The 21,035-nt window shown below is 32.4% G+C and overlaps 1 protein-coding gene across 3 annotated transcripts; it reads left to right on the top strand.

The window, feature by feature from the left end:
- The first annotated feature begins 6,331 nt into the window (after positions 1 to 6,331).
- On the top strand, positions 6,332 to 13,250 carry LOC110699720. 3 transcript variants are annotated; one of them, XR_002506972.1, is made up of 13 exons: positions 6,332 to 7,533; positions 8,482 to 8,714; positions 9,014 to 9,227; positions 9,675 to 9,959; positions 10,059 to 10,220; positions 10,629 to 10,691; positions 10,824 to 10,895; positions 11,027 to 11,125; positions 11,361 to 11,521; positions 11,755 to 11,856; positions 12,194 to 12,354; positions 12,557 to 12,729; positions 12,997 to 13,250. XR_002506972.1 is itself a non-coding variant. In XM_021877246.1 (3 exons), the coding sequence occupies exons 1-3, from the start codon at positions 7,453 to 7,455 to the stop codon at positions 9,114 to 9,116; spliced, it is 417 nt and encodes a 138-aa protein (XP_021732938.1). In that variant the 5' UTR covers positions 6,760 to 7,452; the 3' UTR covers positions 9,117 to 9,228. The 3 variants fall into 3 exon arrangements, 1 of the variants encoding a protein (XP_021732938.1); XR_002506973.1 differs by lacking the exon at positions 12,194 to 12,354 and having other exon boundaries at positions 6,336 to 7,533; XM_021877246.1 differs by lacking the exons at positions 9,675 to 9,959; positions 10,059 to 10,220; positions 10,629 to 10,691; ... (5 more) ...; positions 12,557 to 12,729; positions 12,997 to 13,250 and having other exon boundaries at positions 6,760 to 7,533; positions 9,014 to 9,228.
- Positions 13,251 to 21,035: the final 7,785 nt, after the last annotated feature.

The following is a 21,035-nucleotide window of genomic DNA, read 5'->3' as shown; positions in this document are numbered from 1 at the left end:
ATTTAGATACTTGGTGGTGTTGATTTGGCTTTCTAGGTTTAGAGAAGTAGAGAAAGAATGATTTTATCAACCTGTAAGTAGTTTGGTAGTGTTAATTTGAATCGAAATTAGATAATTAGTTTGAATCAAAATTAGATCTTTGTTAGTCTTTGAATGATGTAAAAATTGTGGTTATATTTAAATCAAAATTGGAATTTTTTTAGTTTTTACTTGAAATACTTTGTCATTTATGCCTAGGGTTTATTTGAACTATTTGCTCATTTTACAAATGAGCAACGAACTATTTGCTCATTTGACAAATGAGTAAGGAAATATTTGCTCATTTGTCAAGTGAGCAAATAATTGATTGCTCATTTCACAAATAAGCAAAGAAATGCTTGTTGTTTTAATGAACGATTAAAGAAATGTTTGCTCATTTGACAAATGAGCAACTAACTATTTGCTCATTTGACAAATGAGCAACTATGTTTTTGCTCATTTGTTAAATTAGCAACTAAGTATTTGCTCATTTGACAAATGGGCAACTAACTATTTGCTCATTTGCTAAATGAACAAAAATTTGATTGCTCATTTTCCAAATAATCAAAGAAATGTTTGCTTATTTTACAAATGAGTAACTAACTATTTGCTTATATGACAAATGAGCAAACTAATGGTTGCTCATTTTACAAGTGAGCAAAGAAATGCTTGTTGATTTAATGTATGATTTAAGATATGTTTGCTCATTTGGCAAATGAGCAAATAACTATTTTCTCAATGAAAAAATGAGCAACTAAGTTTTTGCTCATTTGTTAAATTAGCAACTAAATATTTGCTCATTTGAAATATAAAATAAACAAATTTCAACAAAATTAAAAACACAAAATTTCTATATGTTCGATAAATAATGAGGGGATGTGCTAAAAATATTAAATCTTATATGTATATAAAAGTATCATTACACTTTTTTTTGGAAAATTTCTAATATCATGATGACTCAATTCACCACAACCTCTGCATAATCTCTTCTTTATCTTGTTTTGTTCTACAACCTTTTCTTTTTCTCCCTTCAGCCTTTTTGCACTTCTACCTCTTATTTCAACATTTGACACATCAATCTCAATCCCTTTCTTTTTTGCAGTCTCTTCATTTAATACATGAACTCTAGTCCCTTTATTCTTTGAAATTTTTGGAGGTTTGACAATTATTTCAGTTGGCACACTAGCTCCAATCAATAGCTCAATGTCTTGTTCTTTGTTTTTTGCACTTCCAGCTGTTGTTTTATTATTTCTTGCAATCCTCTTAGCTTCCAAATCCTTTCTTAATCCTTGAAGATTTATCACAAGGTCTTTGAAATATCTTCATCATTGCCTTCTGCCAAACTTACACAAGTGTGTATCTCTGACCATAAATCATTTAACAATTTTTTCTTGTCAATTATATTAGCACATTGCTCCAACAGATTTCCTCCTAAGTCAAAAATTGGTTTCTTCAGTGCCATAGTAGTCCATCTGTGTAGCATATACTGCTTAGGAATGGTTTCAAACCTTTTTGCTTTCCAAACCCAAATCATATGTCTACATGGAATTCCTTGCCTATAAAACAGCTTGCAAGAACATGTGGTGTCATAGTTAGTTAAATTAAACACAACATCAAATGTTCTAGTCCGATTTACTTCACTTACTTTTGAAACTTCCAATCCATTTACTTTCTTCAATTCATCAACACCATAAGAAAAACAAGCAATTTCAACCTCATATTGAAATTCATAAAAGACAGAGTTAGTATATAAATGTGAGGCATGGTTTTCTATCCCTATTGATGTTTTGCACTCAGGATATTTGTGCTTTGATTCATTATCATTTTGACCTTGAGTGTTTCTCTGGGCATCAATTGCAGATTTATATCTCAAGTAAAACTCAACAAGTGACACATAAGGATTGATAAAGGATCAGAAAAAGTTGTTTTCACTTTCGGATCTTGATGTTGTACGCATTATTCCTCCAAGGAACACATCTCTGAAATATGCCAGAATCTACTTGTCCCTTATCTTGTACATATAACCTAACCACTCATGTTGTTCCAAGTGGTATTCAACCATCACCTTATTCCACATTTCTTCAAACTCAACGGATTCAATTTCAAGATGCCAAACACAAGCACATAATTTTTTTTAGGAAACCAGTTTCTTCCTGCATGATTGTTTTCTCCACCTTATCTGGTAACTTCTTCATTATGTGCCACATACAAAACCGATGCTTAGTCTTCTAAAACACACTACTAACAACAATTTTCATTGCTGGATCCTGATCCGTGATCAGACAATTAGGTTCATTTTCACCCATTGCCCTGAGAAATGATCTGAACAACCACTCAAATGACACAATATCTTCCTTTTTTATGAAACCAGCAACAAAAATAATGCAGCTCTTATGATGGTTAATCCCTGTAAATGGAGTAAACACCATGTTGTACCTGTTTACACATACAGATTAAATTTTAAATGAGCAAATAATTCAATGCTCATTTGACAAATGAGCAAATAATTGATTGCTCATTTGTCAAATGAGAAAATAACTCAATGCTCATTTGTGAAATAAGAAAACAATTCTTTGCTCTATTGTCAAATGCGCAAATAATTGAATGCTCATTTGTCAAATGAGCAAATAACTCAATGCTCATTTGTGAAATAAGCGGGCAATTCTTTGCTCATTTGTCAAATGAGCAAATAATTCAATGCTCATTTTTAAAATGAGCAAACAATTCAATGCTCATTTAATTATTTGCTTGCTCATTTGAACAATTTAATGCTCATTTTTCAAATGAACAAACAATTCAATGCTCATTTTTCAAATGAGCAAATAACTATTTTCTCATTTGTCAAATGAGCAAACAACTTTTATTAGAACATATAGAGAATTCATGAAACATAAGAGACTTTGAAAGTGTTACCTTAGAATTATTCACAATTATTTTTTTGTGCAATATGTTCATTTTCCTTTCTTCTTTTTGGAAGAGATTGCAACTAGGTGTATAAAGTGCATGAGTATGTCCCTCATGAAATTGTGTCACTATGAATTTGTTATCACCACAATGCTTTAGGATAATATGTGCCTTGCACCCAACACGAGTAACGAGTCTCTTCCTTTTGATTGAAGCTTTTTCTTCATTGCTTTCTTCTTCCTTGTTATTTAAATCTTCTTCAACAGTAGCCTTTCTTTTCTCTTTGTATCCTTACTTATTGCATAAGATATATCGTGATTTCAATTCTTTGCTTCTTGGTCTTTTAGTTGGAGACTTCCTTGTGTTGAATCCAACAACAAATGCGTAACTTTTATAAAATTCAAGGCCCTCTTCAAGATTATTAAACTTCATCCCTATAGTTTGTTTCAACTCATTGGGGCATATTGGAAGCCATTCTTTTGTTCTTCCAAGAGTGAGCAAAGGTGCTACTTTAAGAGAAACTACTATTGTAGGAGTAGTTGGCACATTTATGATGGTACTAGAATGACTCTCAAGTTGTTCGTTGTTCCTCATCATTTCTGTCATTAAACATAATAGAAATAACAAGTCATTAACAAGTGAAGAACAACTCAACAAAACAGTAACAAGTGAATAACACAATAATATAGAAAACATAATTGTAATTGATCAGCTGCAATTCTGTACCCCCCTTAAACACACTTAAACACACACGCATACACACATACACACTCTCAATAATTAGAACTGAAATCAGATTCTTAAATAAGAACGTACATGGGCAGAAGCAAAAACACACACTTACACTACACTCACTCACACACACACACACACACACACAATGATTTCAAAATCTAAAATTAGAACTGAAATCAGTTTTTGAAATCAGAACTACAAGCAGAAAAAGGAGGGGGTAGGGGGGATAGGTTTGTGCAGGGAAGCGGAAGAAGGGAGTGGAGTTAGTGTGCAAGTAACAGACCAAGAAGGGGGTGGGGCATGTGCGCAGGCAAATAGACCAAGGAATTCATAATATGTTTGCTCATTTGGAATATATTTGCTCATTTTAATTATTTTTTGCTCAAAATCTATAGTAATTATAGAAGGGGGTGGGGCCTATGATTCTCATTAATATTTTCTCATTTTAATACTATTTTTCTCAATAACAAGTTCAAAAAACAGTTAGAAATGTTCTATTGTATACATATTTAGGTTTGCTCATTTCATTTTATTTGCTCGATTTAAATTTGATTGAAAATAAGAACATAAAACAGCATTCAATTGAAAATAAGAACCTACTAGCAACATAATAAGAGCATTCAATTGGAAATTTCAGAATATTTCTTAATTTTTGATCATATGTTTAATCTGACATCATTACAATCACTATCAAGTTTAATATGATATTATTAAAATCTCTAAATCAAAAGTAAATTCGAAAATCAATAGAACATGGAATGCAATAATTTCAACAAAAATTCAAAAGTAAATTCGAAAATTATCAGAACAATAAATTCAAATACTACCTCCATTGATTATTATGTGCAACAAATGCTTTTTTTATATATCACAAATAATACCCTTTTGTTGCACATAATAATTAACGGAGGTAGTACTAAGATTAACATGCAATTCAGTAAGATTAGACGACTAACATAATTGAATTTTAACGAAAATCATCAAAAATCTAAATAATCAGAACTAAACAATTGGAAATTTTGACGAAAATAATCTAAAACTTAGAGAATGAACAAACCTCAATAATCGATGAAAATTGTGTGCTTGTGAACAAGCTAAGAAGAGGAGAGAGAAATTGCCAAGGTGGAGAGAGAAGACAGTTAGGCTTGGTTTTTAGGAGGTTTATATTATTAATCTCAGCTGTTGGATTTAATACAATCTAAGGGCTGAGATTTGTTCTCACATATTGGATGAGTTCTCATATATATATATATATATATATATATATATATATATATATATATATGGAAGGGATCCGGTAAGAACCCCTTCTTATATAAGAGCCCCAGTTATATAGGAACCAATCTCAGCCGTAGGATTAAGTTACTTTGGACGGTTAAGATTAAAACACATATCCTCCCTCAAACCCTCTACCAACCGTCTAAAATTTTCTCTCTCCTCTAACTTTCTCTCTCTTCGTGTTCATCACTTTCTCTCTCCTTAAACCCCTAAAAATCTCCATAGAAATTGCAATTTGAAGGATTTTCAAATTAGGTATGTCTTTTTTTTCGATTTTGTTCAAATTTCCATGAAATTAGCATGATGTTCAAGTAGATTTTGTGATTTTTCGATTTGATTTTTGCGATTTTATGTTTTGCGATATTTGTGATTTGAATTTTGCGATTTTTCTGTTTTGATTTTTATGAATTTTGCATGAGTTCGATTTTTCAAATTTGATTTTAATGAATTTCGCATGAGTTCGATTTTTTTGAGTTTGATTTTTGCAATTTTCAGCGGATTCATGGTTTGATTTTAGGGTTCGAATTTCAAAGATTTAGTGTTCGAATTTTAGAGATTTAGTGTTCGAACTTCAGTGATATTAGGTAATTTCTGCACTACTATTGATTATTTATTGTTTATTTTTTATTGGTGTGGTGGTGCTATGGTGGACTGAAATGGTGGTCTGGCGGTGGTTTAATTGTTGTTTTGGGGTGCGTGGAATTGTTGTGGTACTGTTGATGATACTACTGGAATTAAGTGTAATCCAGGCAATCTGGATGATTGCTTTTGCTGGTTTCCTGCACAATTTGTTATTATTTTTGGTCAATTTGTTTCCTGTAAGTCCTTTGTATAGACTTTCTGCTACCTGCGTACGCTTGTACCTTGTGTTCCTGAATGTATCTTTTGTTGCAATTTATTTGCTGGAATTTTTCTTGGAGAGTCATGGTGTTGATCTTTCCACGTTGTTCTTGTCGATATGTTTATAGAATGTCAATGTCATGATCTAAAATACACTTTTAAGATATGAATGCAACTGACATAGCTTAGCATGTTCTAAACTCTTTTTAAGCATGTTCTAAACTCTTTTTCAGCATATTCTAAATTATTCCTATGTTCAAAAATATATTACTAATGTTGGAATGTTACTAATGTTTTTTATTTCTTAAAATTGCAGCAAAATGCAAGGCCAAAATGAAGAAAAATCAGAAGAAGGAGTTACTAATATACAAGAAGAAGAAATTACTTACTTAAGAACAAGGTAACTAAACTAATGTTCTAAAGTTTACCTATTATGTTTTAAAGTTTGTTCTAAAGTCTTCCATTATGTTCTAAAGTTTTCCCTTATGTTCTAAAGATTTGTATTATGTTCTAAAGATTATCATATATGTTTGAAAGCTTATTTTGTAGTCTAATGTTTGTCCATTATATTTAAATTTCATCTTAACCCTTTATATTTGCACTATATGTAAGTTTTGATCAAAGCATACATGATTATGAAGTTTTCCTTTTGTGGTTTTATTTGATTATGTTTGAAATTGGTTAAGGTTTTGGTGTTGAGGTTTGAATTGGTTGATTTTTTTTTTTATCATGTTCCAAATTTAATATTTTGTATTTACAGAACAACTCCTATGTTCTAAAATTTGCCCTTTATGTTCTAAAGTTTTCCCTTAAGTTCTAAAGTTTACCCTTATTTTCTACAGTTTACCCGATATGTTCGAAAGTTTATGCTATATGTTCAAAAGTTTATGGTAGATATTCTAATGTGTATCCATTATAGTTTATGTTCATCTTATCCCTTTATATTTGCACTATATTTAATATTAGTTATATTCTAATTATTTATGATTGTTTTTAAAGGAAAGTTGAAAACGTTGAAGCGGAAGTAATCGACAAGTCGGAATTTAAGAAGCATATTGCAAATAAAAGTGTTGATAAAAGACATAGCAAACTTCCAACAAGGCTTCAACTACCTCGAAAATTGGAAAAAAAGGAAGGAGAAAAAGATCGAGAAGAAGAAAAAGATTAAATAGAAGAAGAGGATAATACTTAGGGGTGTTAAAAAAAAACCCGACCCAGTTGTCCCGTCCTGATTACCCGATGACCCACAAAAAACCCGATGGAAAATCGACAAGTTTTTCTGTTTTTTTCGGGTCGGGTACCCGTCCCGCTAAAAAAGCAGTTTCACGGGCCGGCACACGGGACAAGCTTTGCTAATTACGGGTACCCGAATACCCGTTAAAAAAAATCGTATGAAATACCGGATTTAAGGCCCAGCCCACTTAAACCTAGGGTTCCAATAACTATCAAAGAATAAAAACGCAGTCATGACATTCACTCTCTCTCTCCTCCGTTCAAGCTCACTCTCTCTCCTCCGTTGGGTGTTCTTCTCTCTCTTGCACCTCATCTCGACATCTGAGGATTCAAAATTGCTAACCCATAATCCTAATAACTGAGAGACAGAGAAAATAAAAATGGGTTCAAGTACGAATAATATTGGAAGTAGTAATTATGATTTATCATTCAAAGTGTTGTTAAATGGTGATTCTGGAGTTGGCAAAAGTAGTCTGCTTGTTTCTTTCATTTCTAATTCCACTCATGATCAATCTCCTACTATTGGTAATTTCCTTTTTTTTTTCTTCCTTTTGGAATTGGAATTTTGTTTAGGTTCAAACCCACCGACAATTGGAGTTTCTGAGATTATTTTTTATTTTTTTATTTATTTTTGTGGATCTGGATTTTGTGTTTGAAGGTTTGAATTATTGAAATGATTGCTTGTTTGTTGGTATAATATTTCCAGATAATTTAGTCAATAAAATAGTACAATTTTCGTTAATTGTTCGTTTTCATCACAATTTGTTTATATGTATAAATTAATTAATTTAATTTGAGTAGATAGTTTTACCAACTTAGGAAAATCGAAATAGAAAGCGTAACCAACTTCAAGAGGGTGGAAGTTGTTTATTAATTATTGTTTGATTGATGAGCAGATAGTATCATTTTCTTAATAAGACGAATTTCATGATTTTATGGAAATTTAATTCAAGACCAATAATCCGATAATTTACGACTACTTCAAATTTTTGTCTATTTCGAATAAAGGGAAGAAGAATAAAATCCGGGTACCCGTATCCCTTCCCGGATAATTCAGGTACCCGATATCGGGTACCTGAATTATTCGGGACGGGACACAGGCCGACTTATCAACTACCCGAAAATTCGGGGTATATCAACTACCGGGTACCCCGAATTTTCGGGTACCTGGATCTGAACACCCCTAATAATAATGGTGAGGATGATGATGAGAATAATGATAGTGAAGATGATGGTGAGGATGATAATAAGGGTGATGTTAAGATAAAAGAGAAAGATGAAAAAGAGGATGAGATTGAAGATGATAGTGAGGAGGACAAAAAATCAATAAAAAAAAAAAAAACCAAACAAACAAACTCAGGTAATAGTAAGTCTTTATTTTTTTAGTGGCATTCCTAATTTATTTAGATGTGGTTTATTATGAACTAATCTTTTTGCATGATGTACATATTCATGGAAACTGAAAATGTGAAGAAGAAGAATATAAAGATTGAAAAAGAAGAAGATGATGAGGATGAGGATGTCCAAGTACTAGAAGCTAATGAGCAAGAAAAACTAGTTAAGAGGCAACCTTATCAAAGAGTATCTCCTACCCAATTCATGGAGGATGTGTTGACAGATCTTTCGAAGAAACATAAGCAAGTTATTTGGAATATTGGTTTTGGAGGTTTTTTGGGATTGGATTCACCAATCCATATTAATTCTATGTAAGTAGTAGATCTTTCATGTTCTACAATCATATGTATTATCATTGTTATGTTCTAAATTATAATCTCTCATGTTTGAATCTCTATACACTAATGTTCTAAATTAATTTTTGGTTATGTTCTAATGTATGATTATTATGTTATAAAATAGAACCTTTTTTATTCTTGTTCTAAATTATGTTCTAAAGTTTAAATATTATGCTAAATAATTTAATCTTCTATGTTCTAAAGTTTGACTATTATGTTCTAAACCTAGGTGTATTGTGCTCTAAATTTTACATTTTTCATCATAATTCTAGGTTGACGAAATACTTGGTTATGAATATTGTCACAAAAAGATGTTGTTTGAAGCTGTCTAAGAAAAAACAAGAAATCTTTTTGGATACATTTGATGTTCATTAGGCTTATGGGTTGCCATTGGGAGGCAAAAAGATTGAGCAACCAAATGATGAATCAAATCTGAAATGGAGCAAGTTTCTAAAAGATTGGAGAAGCAAGTTTGGCCTCAAAAAGGTATGATGATATAATGTGGTTATGTTTTAAATTTTATGTTCTAAAGTATGAATATTATGTTCTAAAATGCAGATCTTATATGTAGTTATTTGACTTGTAATGTTCTAAATTATATCTAACTATTTTTATGATAATATATTGGTATAAGATGGTAATGTTATAAATTGTCTGTTCAAATTCATTATTTATCCTGTTTAAACTATATCTATTACACTTTTTATGTTTTAAATTATAATCTCCTTTGTTCTAAATTATTTTGCTTATTTTCTGAAGTGTTTTCTGCTTATATTCTAAAGTACACTAATTATGTTCTAAAATAGATCTATTATATTTTACATTATAAATATATTGCTTATTATGTTCTAAATTATAATTTCTTATGTTATAGATATTGACTATTATCTCCATATATGTTCTAATTTATATGTTTTTTTTAACCTCTAAAAGGGAAGTCCAACCAACAAAAGATTGATCAACTGAATTCAAGAATTGAAGAAGGAAACAATAGTTTCTGATGAATTCCTTTGGAACTTTGTGGTATGTGTTGTCAATTGTTGCATCCAATCAACAAACAACACACAACTATACATTAAATTCTTGTATAGTTGTATGGATGTAAGGAAAATTGCTGAATTGGATTGGTGCACATTTGTAATTGAGCACTTAAAAGATTTTATTAATGTATGGAAGAAGGGAAATTTTTACTTTACAGGTCCTTTACCTTTTCTAATGGTAAGTTTTAATTTATTACCATTATGTATATATGTTATTCTTGTTATGTTGAAAATGTGTGAAAAATATTCTAATTAATTCTTAACATGTAATAAATAGGTATTCTATTTTGATCGTCTACAAAGAGGAGGGTTAGAAAAACCAAGAAAAAATCCACTAATATCGGTGTGAATAAAGGAAATGATTCAAATGAGATATAAGGTTGAAAAAGATTATGGATTTGGATATGGAAAAATCTTGGAAAGAATGGAATCAAATGTGGTATGATATTTGTATATGCTTATGTTTAAACACTACACTTTATATTCTATCTATATTTGCCCACGTTCTAAATTTTACCATCTATGTTCTAAACTATATACTTTATGTTATAAACTGTTTTAATATTTACCCCTATATATTCTAAACTTTATATTCAACTTACTTTTGCCTATTTTCTAAAGTTTACCCTGTACGTTCTAAAGTTTACCCTGTATGTTCTAAAGTTTATTATTTATGTTGTAAAGTTTATCCTTTATATTCTAATCATTCAACTTACTTTTGCCTATGTTCTAAAGTTTACCTTGTATGTTCTAAATTTTACCCTATATATTCTAAAGTTTACTCTTTATGCTCTAAAGTTTATCCTTTATATTCTAAATTTTGTAATTTATATATTATAATGTGTAGGAAGAAAACAAGAAACAATTAAGACAAGAGGATAAGGAGAAGAGAAAGGAAGAGTCATCAATGGTAACTATACCTTTTAAATTATTACTACATATGCTTATCTTTTAAAATTTGTAGACACTTTATTCTAACCTTTATATTCTAATCTTTAAAATTTATGTTATTGTTTTCTAAATTTTGTAATTTATATACTAGAAGGCACCAAAAGGAAAAAAGAAACAACCAAAACAAAAGAACAAGGAGAAGAGAATGGAAAAATCATCAATGGTAACTATACCTTTTTAATTATAACTATATATGCTTAACTTCTTAATATTGTAGATACTTTATACTTTATGCTCTAGTTATTTTAAGTTTTTATGCATATGTTCTAAGATTTGTATTTTATGTTTTGGAAGGCACACAAAGAAAAACACACAAAAAACAAAGGTAAGGAGGGAATAATAAAACAGCCATCAAGGGTTTCTAGTTCTACAACTTCTCGAAATGACATGATGGTATAATGTTTAAATGTTTTATTTATTTATTTATTTACTTATTTCTATTCTCATCTTATTATGTTCTAAATTATCATCTATGTTCTAAATAATCCTTCAAGTTTTAATTATCATTTACTTTATGTTCTAAATTATATTTTACGCTCCATTTAATCCTTTACGCTTTAAATTATCCATGTTGTGTCCTTTATAAGTTTTCCTTTATGTTCTAAATTATTTTTGTGTTGTAATGAAGGACGTTTTGAGCAAATTTGGAGATTTGGCAAAAACACTTGCCTTGAATGTTAAAAGATGTATGGCATGTTAGAACAAGCAAAACATCTTTTTGTCGAGGAAGAATTAACGGGAAAAATGCAACATCTCATAGACAACATATGGTGCAAGTACACAACAAAGGTATTATAAATTGCATGCTTATGTTTGCCTATTGAATTTTGAAAAATAAAAGACGTGGTGTAGACAAGAAGAGTAGATTCTTTTTCACTACTGAGTACTATGTATGTTTTCGAACTTAAAATTATAAATTTGTTATAAGTATCTTACTTAAATTCTAATTTTTGTTCCTCATATAGATTATACTATGCACCTATGTTCAATTACTTATGTTTTAATTTCTTTTTCTTTTTCAGCTCATACGTTGTACCAAAAAATACTTCAAATCAAATGAAAGGCAAGAAGATAGAATGAAGGCTTTGTTTGATAGAATGCAACAAGAAATGACAACGACCAAAGTAACAAGCTTCCAAAGCATTTAATTCGTAACTTGGTTCTAATTATATCTTATTATATGTTCTAATTATTGGTTTTGTTTATGTTCTAATTATTTTTATCTATGTTTAAAAGTATTTGCTTATGTTCTAAACTACATGCTTATGTTCTAAATTGCATGCTTATGTTCTAAACTACTTACTTATTTTCTAAACTACTTATGTTTTAAACTACATGTTCTTAGCTACAAGCTTATTTTCTAAAATACATGTTATAAAAATTATATGCTTGTTTTTTAAACTATATACTTATGTTCTAAAATGCATGCTTATGTTCTAATTTTGTTTATCTATATTCTAGTTCTGTTTATCTATTAGGTTTTCTTCCCGGTCGTTTTACCAGATCACTGTTATTTGCTGTGTGTCAACTTTGTGGAAGGAACACTTGATTTGATTGACAACAACTTTCTTCCACCAAATATTCCTTTTCAAAATAAATATGGAAATTAACATAGATTAATGGTAAGACATCAAAGTTTATATTTTTTAAATTATACTTTTATGTTCTAACTTTTGCCTTATATGTTCTAAAGTTTTCCCTTTATGTTCTACAGTTTTTCTTTATGTTCTAAAGTTTACCCTATATGCTTGAAAGTTTATACTATATATTCTAAAGTTTATCCAATTTTTCAATTGAATGCATTTGGTGATTCCTTTCACTCAGTTGAGTCAAATATAAAGATTGACTTTGTATCCTCCTTCAAAACAAGAAACTTGAGTATGTCATGAAAGAGCAATAAGAACAAAGATGATTGTGGAGAGTTCCTATTGAAGCACATGGAAACATATGAAGAAGAATCTGTAAAACAATGGAATTCGGGACTAGAACTAGACAATGTAAGTTTAAAACATAACATACATGTTTTAAATTAGTTTCATTTATGGTTTTGTTGTTACGGTTTTAGTGTTGTGGTTTGGTTTGATTATTATTTAGATTTGTTATGGTATATTATATTTATTATATGCTTATATGCTAAATTATATTCATGTTCTACATTATATGCTTATGTTCTAAAGTATTTCTGATTATGTTCTAATAATTATATGCTTATATTTTAATTTATTATTGTTTATGTTCTAAAAGTTACTCTTTTTTTTTTGCAGTTTGACCAAATGAAAAATTTAAGAGTGGAGTATTGTGGGAAGATAATAACAGCAGAAGTAAATGAAGAACGGAATAGAGTGATCAAGAGATCAAAAAAGTGTTCAAAGGAGAACAAACTTGATATATGATTGTTAAGATCTTAAGTTTACATTTGTAGACAGATATTTGCAAAGAACATAAGAGTACATTTCTTTATTGTTTGATAAAAGTTACTTTGATAGAAATTTGTTAACTAATAACATATAACATGCAATGATGGTTTACTAATAGTTTAGAACATAGTAAATTATAGTTTATGTTCTAAACTAAATACTGCAGGTTAAAATTTATCCTAATACTAATTCTATCTTCTTTGTTGCGAGTGGAGTTTGGTGGTAGTTGAAGTCATGTTCAAATGTAATTAGTTTAGAATACAAGACATTATGGTGTTGATAAGTAATCATACAAATAACAAATTAAAAATATAAGCAACTTAAAACATAGAGGTTAAAATTTAGAACATAAAGGAAAACTATAGATCATATTAATTAGATTAAAACATACAATAAACTTTAGAATATATAGAATAATTAGACAAAAAATAATATAATATTATGTTCTCAATATAATAATAAAAAAATAATACGAATTTTTTTCCATGTGCAAGTAATTGAGATTATTTCTAAAAATAAAACGTCTCATGCAATTGTACTAATTGCATATCCATCAACCTGAAAAAAAAATTAAATATAATTAGAACATAAACACATAAAAATATTAATAGAATATATATATGATAAACTTTAGAACATATTAGATGCATTTAAAACATATACAAAATTACGTTAGAATATAATAAAATGATATGAAAAGGCATTTATTAAATTAAAACTCAAAGTAAAAACTTAGGACATTATTGATAACCTTTAACACATTATTATATAGGAAAAATTCATAGGAATAATCCCACCTTTAGGCCGTTCGTTTTTAATAATACGACCTTTTGATTATTTTTTAATAATCCGACCTTTGGGTGCCTTTAATTTTTATTGGTCCCATTTGACCTGAAACCGGTAAAAGAGGTAAATTTTTTTTTTTTGGTTTAAAATACACGTGTCATTACATAATTGGTCAAAAAAATAAATAAATTAAAAAACCTAAATAATTTAGCCACCATCCCCACCACCACCCAAACCACCACCCCCACCACCAACCAGCCACCTACTCCCTATTCCCCTCCCCTGGCAGCAACCCCCACCACCGACAGCAACCAAGTCCCCCATGCAGCCTCAATTCCCCTTTTCCGGCCAACTAGTCCCTCTTCCCTCTCTTTCCGGCCAACACTCGAAAATCCTCGGAACTCCAACCAATGCAGCCACCACACAAAACACCGCACCTCCTCTCTCAGCCCACGCACCTCCACCCTGCGCAACCAATTAGCCACCAACATGCAACAAACAACCACCAATCAGCCACACCTTCTCACGCACAACCTCAAGACAGCAGCAACCCCATTACCGCCACTTCCAAACCCCTGCCGCTGCTCTCTCTCTCTCTCTCCACCTCGACATCAGCAAGCAACAACAATTAATCCACCCACATCGAAACCCTAGAAACCCGAAACACTTAGCAAAGAGATGAGAAAGAGGTGGTAAAGCAGCGGTTTATGATTACAGGTGGTTTTCGAGTGTTTCGAGTGGGGTAGAAAGGTGGTAAAGGAGCGGTGGTTGGGGTTGAGTAGAGGGGTGGTTGAGTTTAAGGTGGAGGTGAGGTGGGTGGTCGTGGTTGGGGTAGCTAGGGAAGTTGGGAAGGGCAATAGGGTGGTTGGGGAAGGGCGGTGAAGGTGGTTGGGGTGGCTGGGAGTATGTCGAAATTCATGGAGGTGAGAAATAGGGTAGGGGCAGGGAAAAGAGGATTAGGGGTGGTTGGGAGCTTTTTTTTTTTTAATTTATTTTTTGACCAATCACAGGTTGCCAAGTGTCAGGTAACTTGGTATAATAGGTCACTTGACCGGTTGGGACCAATAAAAATGAATGGGGGGTAAAGGTCGGATTATTAAAAAATAATCCAAAGGTGGGATTATTAAAAACGAATGGCGCAAAGGTGGGATTATTCCCATGAATTTTTCCTATTATATAATAATTTTATGTTATAGCTAATTAGAACCTTAGAAGGTAGACTAGCTCCAATAAGCATTTCAATATCTTTTGCTTTGGTAGAAAGAGTGTTGCTTGTATTAGTGGTTTTCTTATGTTCCAAATCCATCCTCAAAGCATGAAGTTTGTTGACAAGATCACTAAGATCATCTTCATTGTTTTGCACTAAACTCACACAAGCATGAATTTCGGACCACAAATCATTCAATAACATCTTCTTATCTATTGCATTGATACATTCCTCCAACATATTACCTTCTACATCAAAAATTGGCTTCTTACAAGCCATTGTAGTCCATCTGTTTAGAACGTAGGCCTTGGGAATTTTTTCTAACATCCTTGCCTTCCATACCCAAATCATATGCCTACAAGGAATGTCTTCACGTTCAAACATTTTACAAAAACACTTGGTTTCTAAGATAATTGGATCAAAAACAACATCAAAAGTCCTCCTAGATCCTTCCCTTAATTTGAAAATGTAAAGCTCATTCTCCTTCTTTATCTCTTCAACACCACAATTAAAACATCCAATTTAAAGCTCCTATTGAAATTTATAGAAAATTGTTGTTGTAAACAACTCGGAAGCATCTTTCTCTAAAGGAATTGGAGTCTTACACTCCAGACGCTTATTCTTCAAATCATTATCCATTTTATTTTGAGTGTGCCTTTGAGCATCCAATGCACATTCAAACCTATAAAAAATAGAAATTAACTTTATAACATAGAAGATAAATTTAGAACATAGAGTGAATTCCATTAGAACATATAAAAATAATATACATGATATGCTTATTATGATCTAAATACTATTAAAACATAAAGAAAAAACTTTTCAACATATAAGACAAAATTTAGAACATAAAAAGAGAACATAAAAGAGAATTATAAAATAAAGTAAAACTATAAAACATAAAAAGAAACCTTTAGAGCATAAAAGGAAAACTTTATAACATAGAGAGTAACTTTTAAACATAGAGAGTAACTTTAGAACATATTTAGACAATTATATATTACCTCATGTAGAACTCAATCAAAGTGAGATGGGGATTTGTGAACATAGTGAAAAAATTATTTTCACTTTCTGATCTAGATGTGGTCCTCAGATGTCACCTAAAAATAAATCTCTGAAATACGCTGGAATCCACATATCACGTATATTGTACATATGTGCCAACCATTCATGATCGTTCAAATCGAATTCAGAAATAACTTTGTTCCACTTTTCTTCAAATTCTGCCGGCTCAATCTCTAAATGCCAAACACATGTATAGAGTTTTTTCAAAAAATCAGTGTCTTGGGCAATTGCCCGACCTACTTTTTCAGGTACCTTTTTCATAATATGCCACATACAAAACCTATGTTCTGTAGTTTGAAAAACATTATGAACATCAACTTTCATTGCAGGGTCTTGATCGGTAATCAAACACACAGGCTCATTGTTTCCATTGCTTTAAGAAAAGTTTTGAAAACCTATTCAAAAGATGATATATCCTCATGAGCTACAAACGAAGCCGCAAAAGTAACACATTTCTTATGATGATCAACTCCAGTAAATTGACCAAAGATCATATTATATCTGTAACATACACAAATTATATATGTAGAAAATATTAGAACATAGAGGTAAACTTTAGAACGTAGAGGTAAATTGTAGAACATAGAGGTATACTTTATAAATGATGAAATTTAGAGCATAGTAATTTACTTTAATTATTAAACTTGCCAATAATATAGTTGCTTTAAACATAATGAATTACTCAAAACATAAACAATAAACTTAGAGTATAGAGTGAAGCTTTAAAACCTAATAAGTAAACTTTAGAACATATAGACATAATGTTTAGAACACAAGACATAATGTTTAGAACATTAGAACATGATGAATATTAGTTTAGAACATAAAGCATAAAGTGTAAAACACAAAAGCATAATGTTTAAAACATAAAAGCATGATGGATATATTTTAGAGCATAAGGCATATATGTTTAGAACATCAGCAATATATGTTTTGAACATCAGCAATATATGTTTAGAACATCAAAACATGATAGATATTATTATTATTATTTTTCTTCTTCTTTTATTTTTATTATTTTTTCTCTTTCTCCTCCTTCTTGCCTTTTTTTTTTCTTTCCTTTCTTTTTTTATTTTTATTTTACTTTTTCCTTTTTCATTTCTTTTTTTCGTTCTTTTTTTTTTCAGAGGAGGGTAGGTAAGGAACCCTTTCCCTCCCTCGGAAATTTTTGCAATTTTTTTGCACACATATTTCTGGGAAATAAAATGCGACAAATGACAAACGGTGATATATAAAATACGTCATGTACCAATATCGCATGTGTATAAAAAAGATAATATAATAATAATAAAATATATATACACTTCCCATAAATCAATATATATATATATATACACACACACACGATGGAATCAAGGTGCTTGGCGGCTCCCAGAAGGCCGCTGCACATCCTGCAAAATCCAAATCAAAGATTAATATGCATACATGTAATAACTTTGATGAAATAAGAAAGAAAGAAAAATACCGTAACCATCCGATGATCACGACATGACAAAGCCACGAGGGCCCTCCGATAAGCAGCTCGGAAAGCACGAAGGGTCCTCACCATGCCATTCACGGTCTCCCGCGAAACCTGTTCCAAAAATAGGACAGTTATAAAAACGTATATGATAAATGAAGAACTTATGTACATATGCGAAACAAAACATACCGAGTTGACCGTCTTTGGGACGAACGGTATACGATTTCTCTGCCTCGGGAGGCACCCAACCACCCAGCTCGACCCTCTATAAAAAAAAAGTAAAGCAATAAAACAAACAAGGGGTCAATATCCGAACGCCGAAAAAACACAACAAAATCTAGAGAAAGAAAGACTAACCGAAACAAAAGCTGGAAATGGAGTCAGTGTGGATGCAACAAACGCATGGTAAGATGCTCCAAGCAGCACCAGCTGCTCCGCAAGATAACAAAGGATCGCCTGAGCTTGATCCCCGGTAGACAGCAGATCCGATGCAGCATCCGGATCGAAGGGTCCGCAGGAACCAAAGGCTCCTCGGACGAGAGCTGCCAGACGACGCGCTCGCCTAAAAACCACGCGTTCGTCTGGTGAAGCAAAGAGAGTCCTTGATAGATGATAGAGGGTCTTGAATTTTGGTTTTGAAATGGAGGTGGGTTTTGGTATTGAGGGTTGGAGTTGTATGATTGTTGAGCTTATTGACTCCATTGTTGAGGTTGGTGTGCAAATCCAGGTGGTGGTTGCCTCCAAGCTACTCCACCGCCACTTCCCCTATATCCATCTTACCTTGTGTTGTATGCCGCCACATGCTCGGGGCTCAAACCTCCACAATAAGATTTATCGTGGTTTGTACCACCACAATTTTGACAAGAGAAAGAATTGACTTGAGAAGAGCTTGCCCCACTATTAACACTCGAATTCAACTTTGCAAGCCCTTTTGTCAAAAGCTCAAATTGATGTTTCAATTGCTCAACCTTCTCCAATTCATGCATCCCACCTTTCTTTGGTGCGTTCCTCCTTCTACCACCCCAAGAGTAGTTCTTCGCTACCTGTTCAATTGTTGCTTCAACTTGATTTTGGGGGATCTTAATCAATTGTCCACCCGCCCCCGCATCCAAGTTAGCTCTAGGACATAGGTTCCAATCCATCATAGAAGAATTGCATGAGCAAGCTTTGATTATATTCATGGTGAGGACATGCTTGTACCAACTCCTTGAACCTTTCCCAAGCTTTATTAAGACTCTCATCCGCTTCTTGTTCAAAATGATGCAATCTTCCTTCTCATTTCGGCGGTCTTTTCTTCGGAAATGAAACTCTTTAAGAATGCCTTGACAATCTCTCTCCATGTTGTAAGAGAATTTGGCTTAACTTGTTTGAGCCACTTCTTTGCTCTACCCGAAAGAGATTGTCGAAATAAGTGCATATGGATGTATTCTTGAGAAACTTGATTGTTTGAATCATGGCACAAAGCTCAAGGAATCTATTAAGGTGCTTAATAGGATCTTCACTTGGAGAACCCGAAAATTGATCCGCTTGTACCATTCTAGTGTATTGAGGATGAATGGTAAAATTGGTTTCCGTGACGGGTAGCAAAATCCCTCCCGTGAGCTCATAATCCTCCGGATTTCCAAAATCATGAAACAAGACATCATCTTCTTGTCTCGCCATTGCCTCACTTTGAGAATTCGAAGACCAAGAATCACTCTCACTCTCAACAATAGCACCAAGACCTCGCCCCACTTCTTGATAAAGTTTACGGACTTGTCTCAAAGTGCGGTCAATCTCGTGGTCAATGTAATGTGTAGGTGGTCCTTGAGATCTCCTTAACATCCACCAAAGCTAAGCAAACTAATAGCAATGACTAGCAAGAGAGTAAAGGAACAAAATGAAAAGCAACAAATCCAATAACAACACAATAAGAGTGCAAAACTAGCCGTCTCCACGGCAACGGCGCCAAAAATTTGATCGATCGATAATAGGTCGTTGGTCTACTATCCTAGATCAAATATACAATTTACATTCCTAACCTAACTCTATCAAGTTTATACTAGATAGCAGCAAGCTAGGGTCGAACCACAAGGAAACGGGGTATTGCACAATCAAAGTGAAGTTAAGAATCTATTGCAAGTAACAAGGGGTATTTTGGTTTGTTTTTGTGAATATCTAAGATTAAACTATCTACCAAAAAAAGGGATTAAAACAAGCAAAATAAGGAGTTGAACTAGAATCACTAAAATATAGATGAAAAACAACATTTTAAGGGAAATATGATAAAAAAACACTAGGGAGAGGGGGCTCCAATCATGATCAACTAAGACAGCTATGGTAATCATCTTGGATTCATGCCAAGGAGTACAAACTTTACTCAAAATAATTCATTCTCATGCAATCACTCAAAGCAAGTTGATGAAATCGATCAAACCTAAACTAGATCATTCTCATGCATCTAATCTAGAACTCAAATATTGGGGCTAAAGGTGCACAACAATAGCTCCAAGCATTATAGGCACAAAATCATCAACTCAAGGCAAAACCCTATCAATCATCAATATAAACTCAATCAACCATGATTTTCACCCCCTTCCCTAGCTAGAAATCTAAGCTAGAGAAAAGAAGATAGTCATACCAACTACTCTAAACATGGATTCAATCCTAACAAAACTAAACATGATTCAAAACCAAAGAAAAAGCGATGAAATAAGTAAAAGCAAAGAACTTTATGGAAATAAACACTATTAAGAGCAATAAAACCAAACAAAAGATAAGGGGTAAAGAGATTTCTACTATTAAGCTTGAAGAATTAAGCAAACATGGACTAGTTGCATTGAAAAGATGAAAACTTGAAGGAAGCTTGAAAAGATCTTGATTACAATAATGGAAACTTGAAGATTAAGCTATTTTCTCTCTCTAAAATGTTGATATTCTCTCTACCAAATGTTCTAGATGACAATGGAATAGTGAATGTCATGAAATTTCAATTCAAGGACTATTTATAGTCTCTTGATACAATAAGGGAACCGAGTGGGGGAGAGGCCTCTCTAGGAAGCTGCCGCGTCCTCTCCGTTGTAGGTACGAAGTTGGGAAAACCCAGCTCGCCGCGCCCGCGGCCTTGATTGCCGCGCCCGCAGCCACCTGATCTGCGCCTGCGGCCACCTGGGTCGTGCCCTCTCCAAGCCTTCTCCCAACCATCTTCAGAAACTGATGTTCAGCTCAGAACCTTGACCCGCGCCCGCGGCTTTGGCACTCGCTCCCACGGCCTGCTGTGTGTTGCGCGCCCTCTCCTTTATGCATCTCCTCTTGTTGGACCAAGCCACAATAGCAATTTCAACTCCATTGAGCAACTTAATTCTGCCTACGAGTGCCAAGAGCTAT

This window comes from Chenopodium quinoa, unplaced genomic scaffold (genome assembly GCF_001683475.1).
Source record: "Chenopodium quinoa cultivar QQ74 unplaced genomic scaffold, ASM168347v1, whole genome shotgun sequence".
NCBI lineage: Eukaryota > Viridiplantae > Streptophyta > Magnoliopsida > Caryophyllales > Amaranthaceae > Chenopodium > Chenopodium quinoa.
Note: the sequence above shows the minus strand (reverse complement) of the source record. Positions and strands in the feature narration are given on the sequence as shown.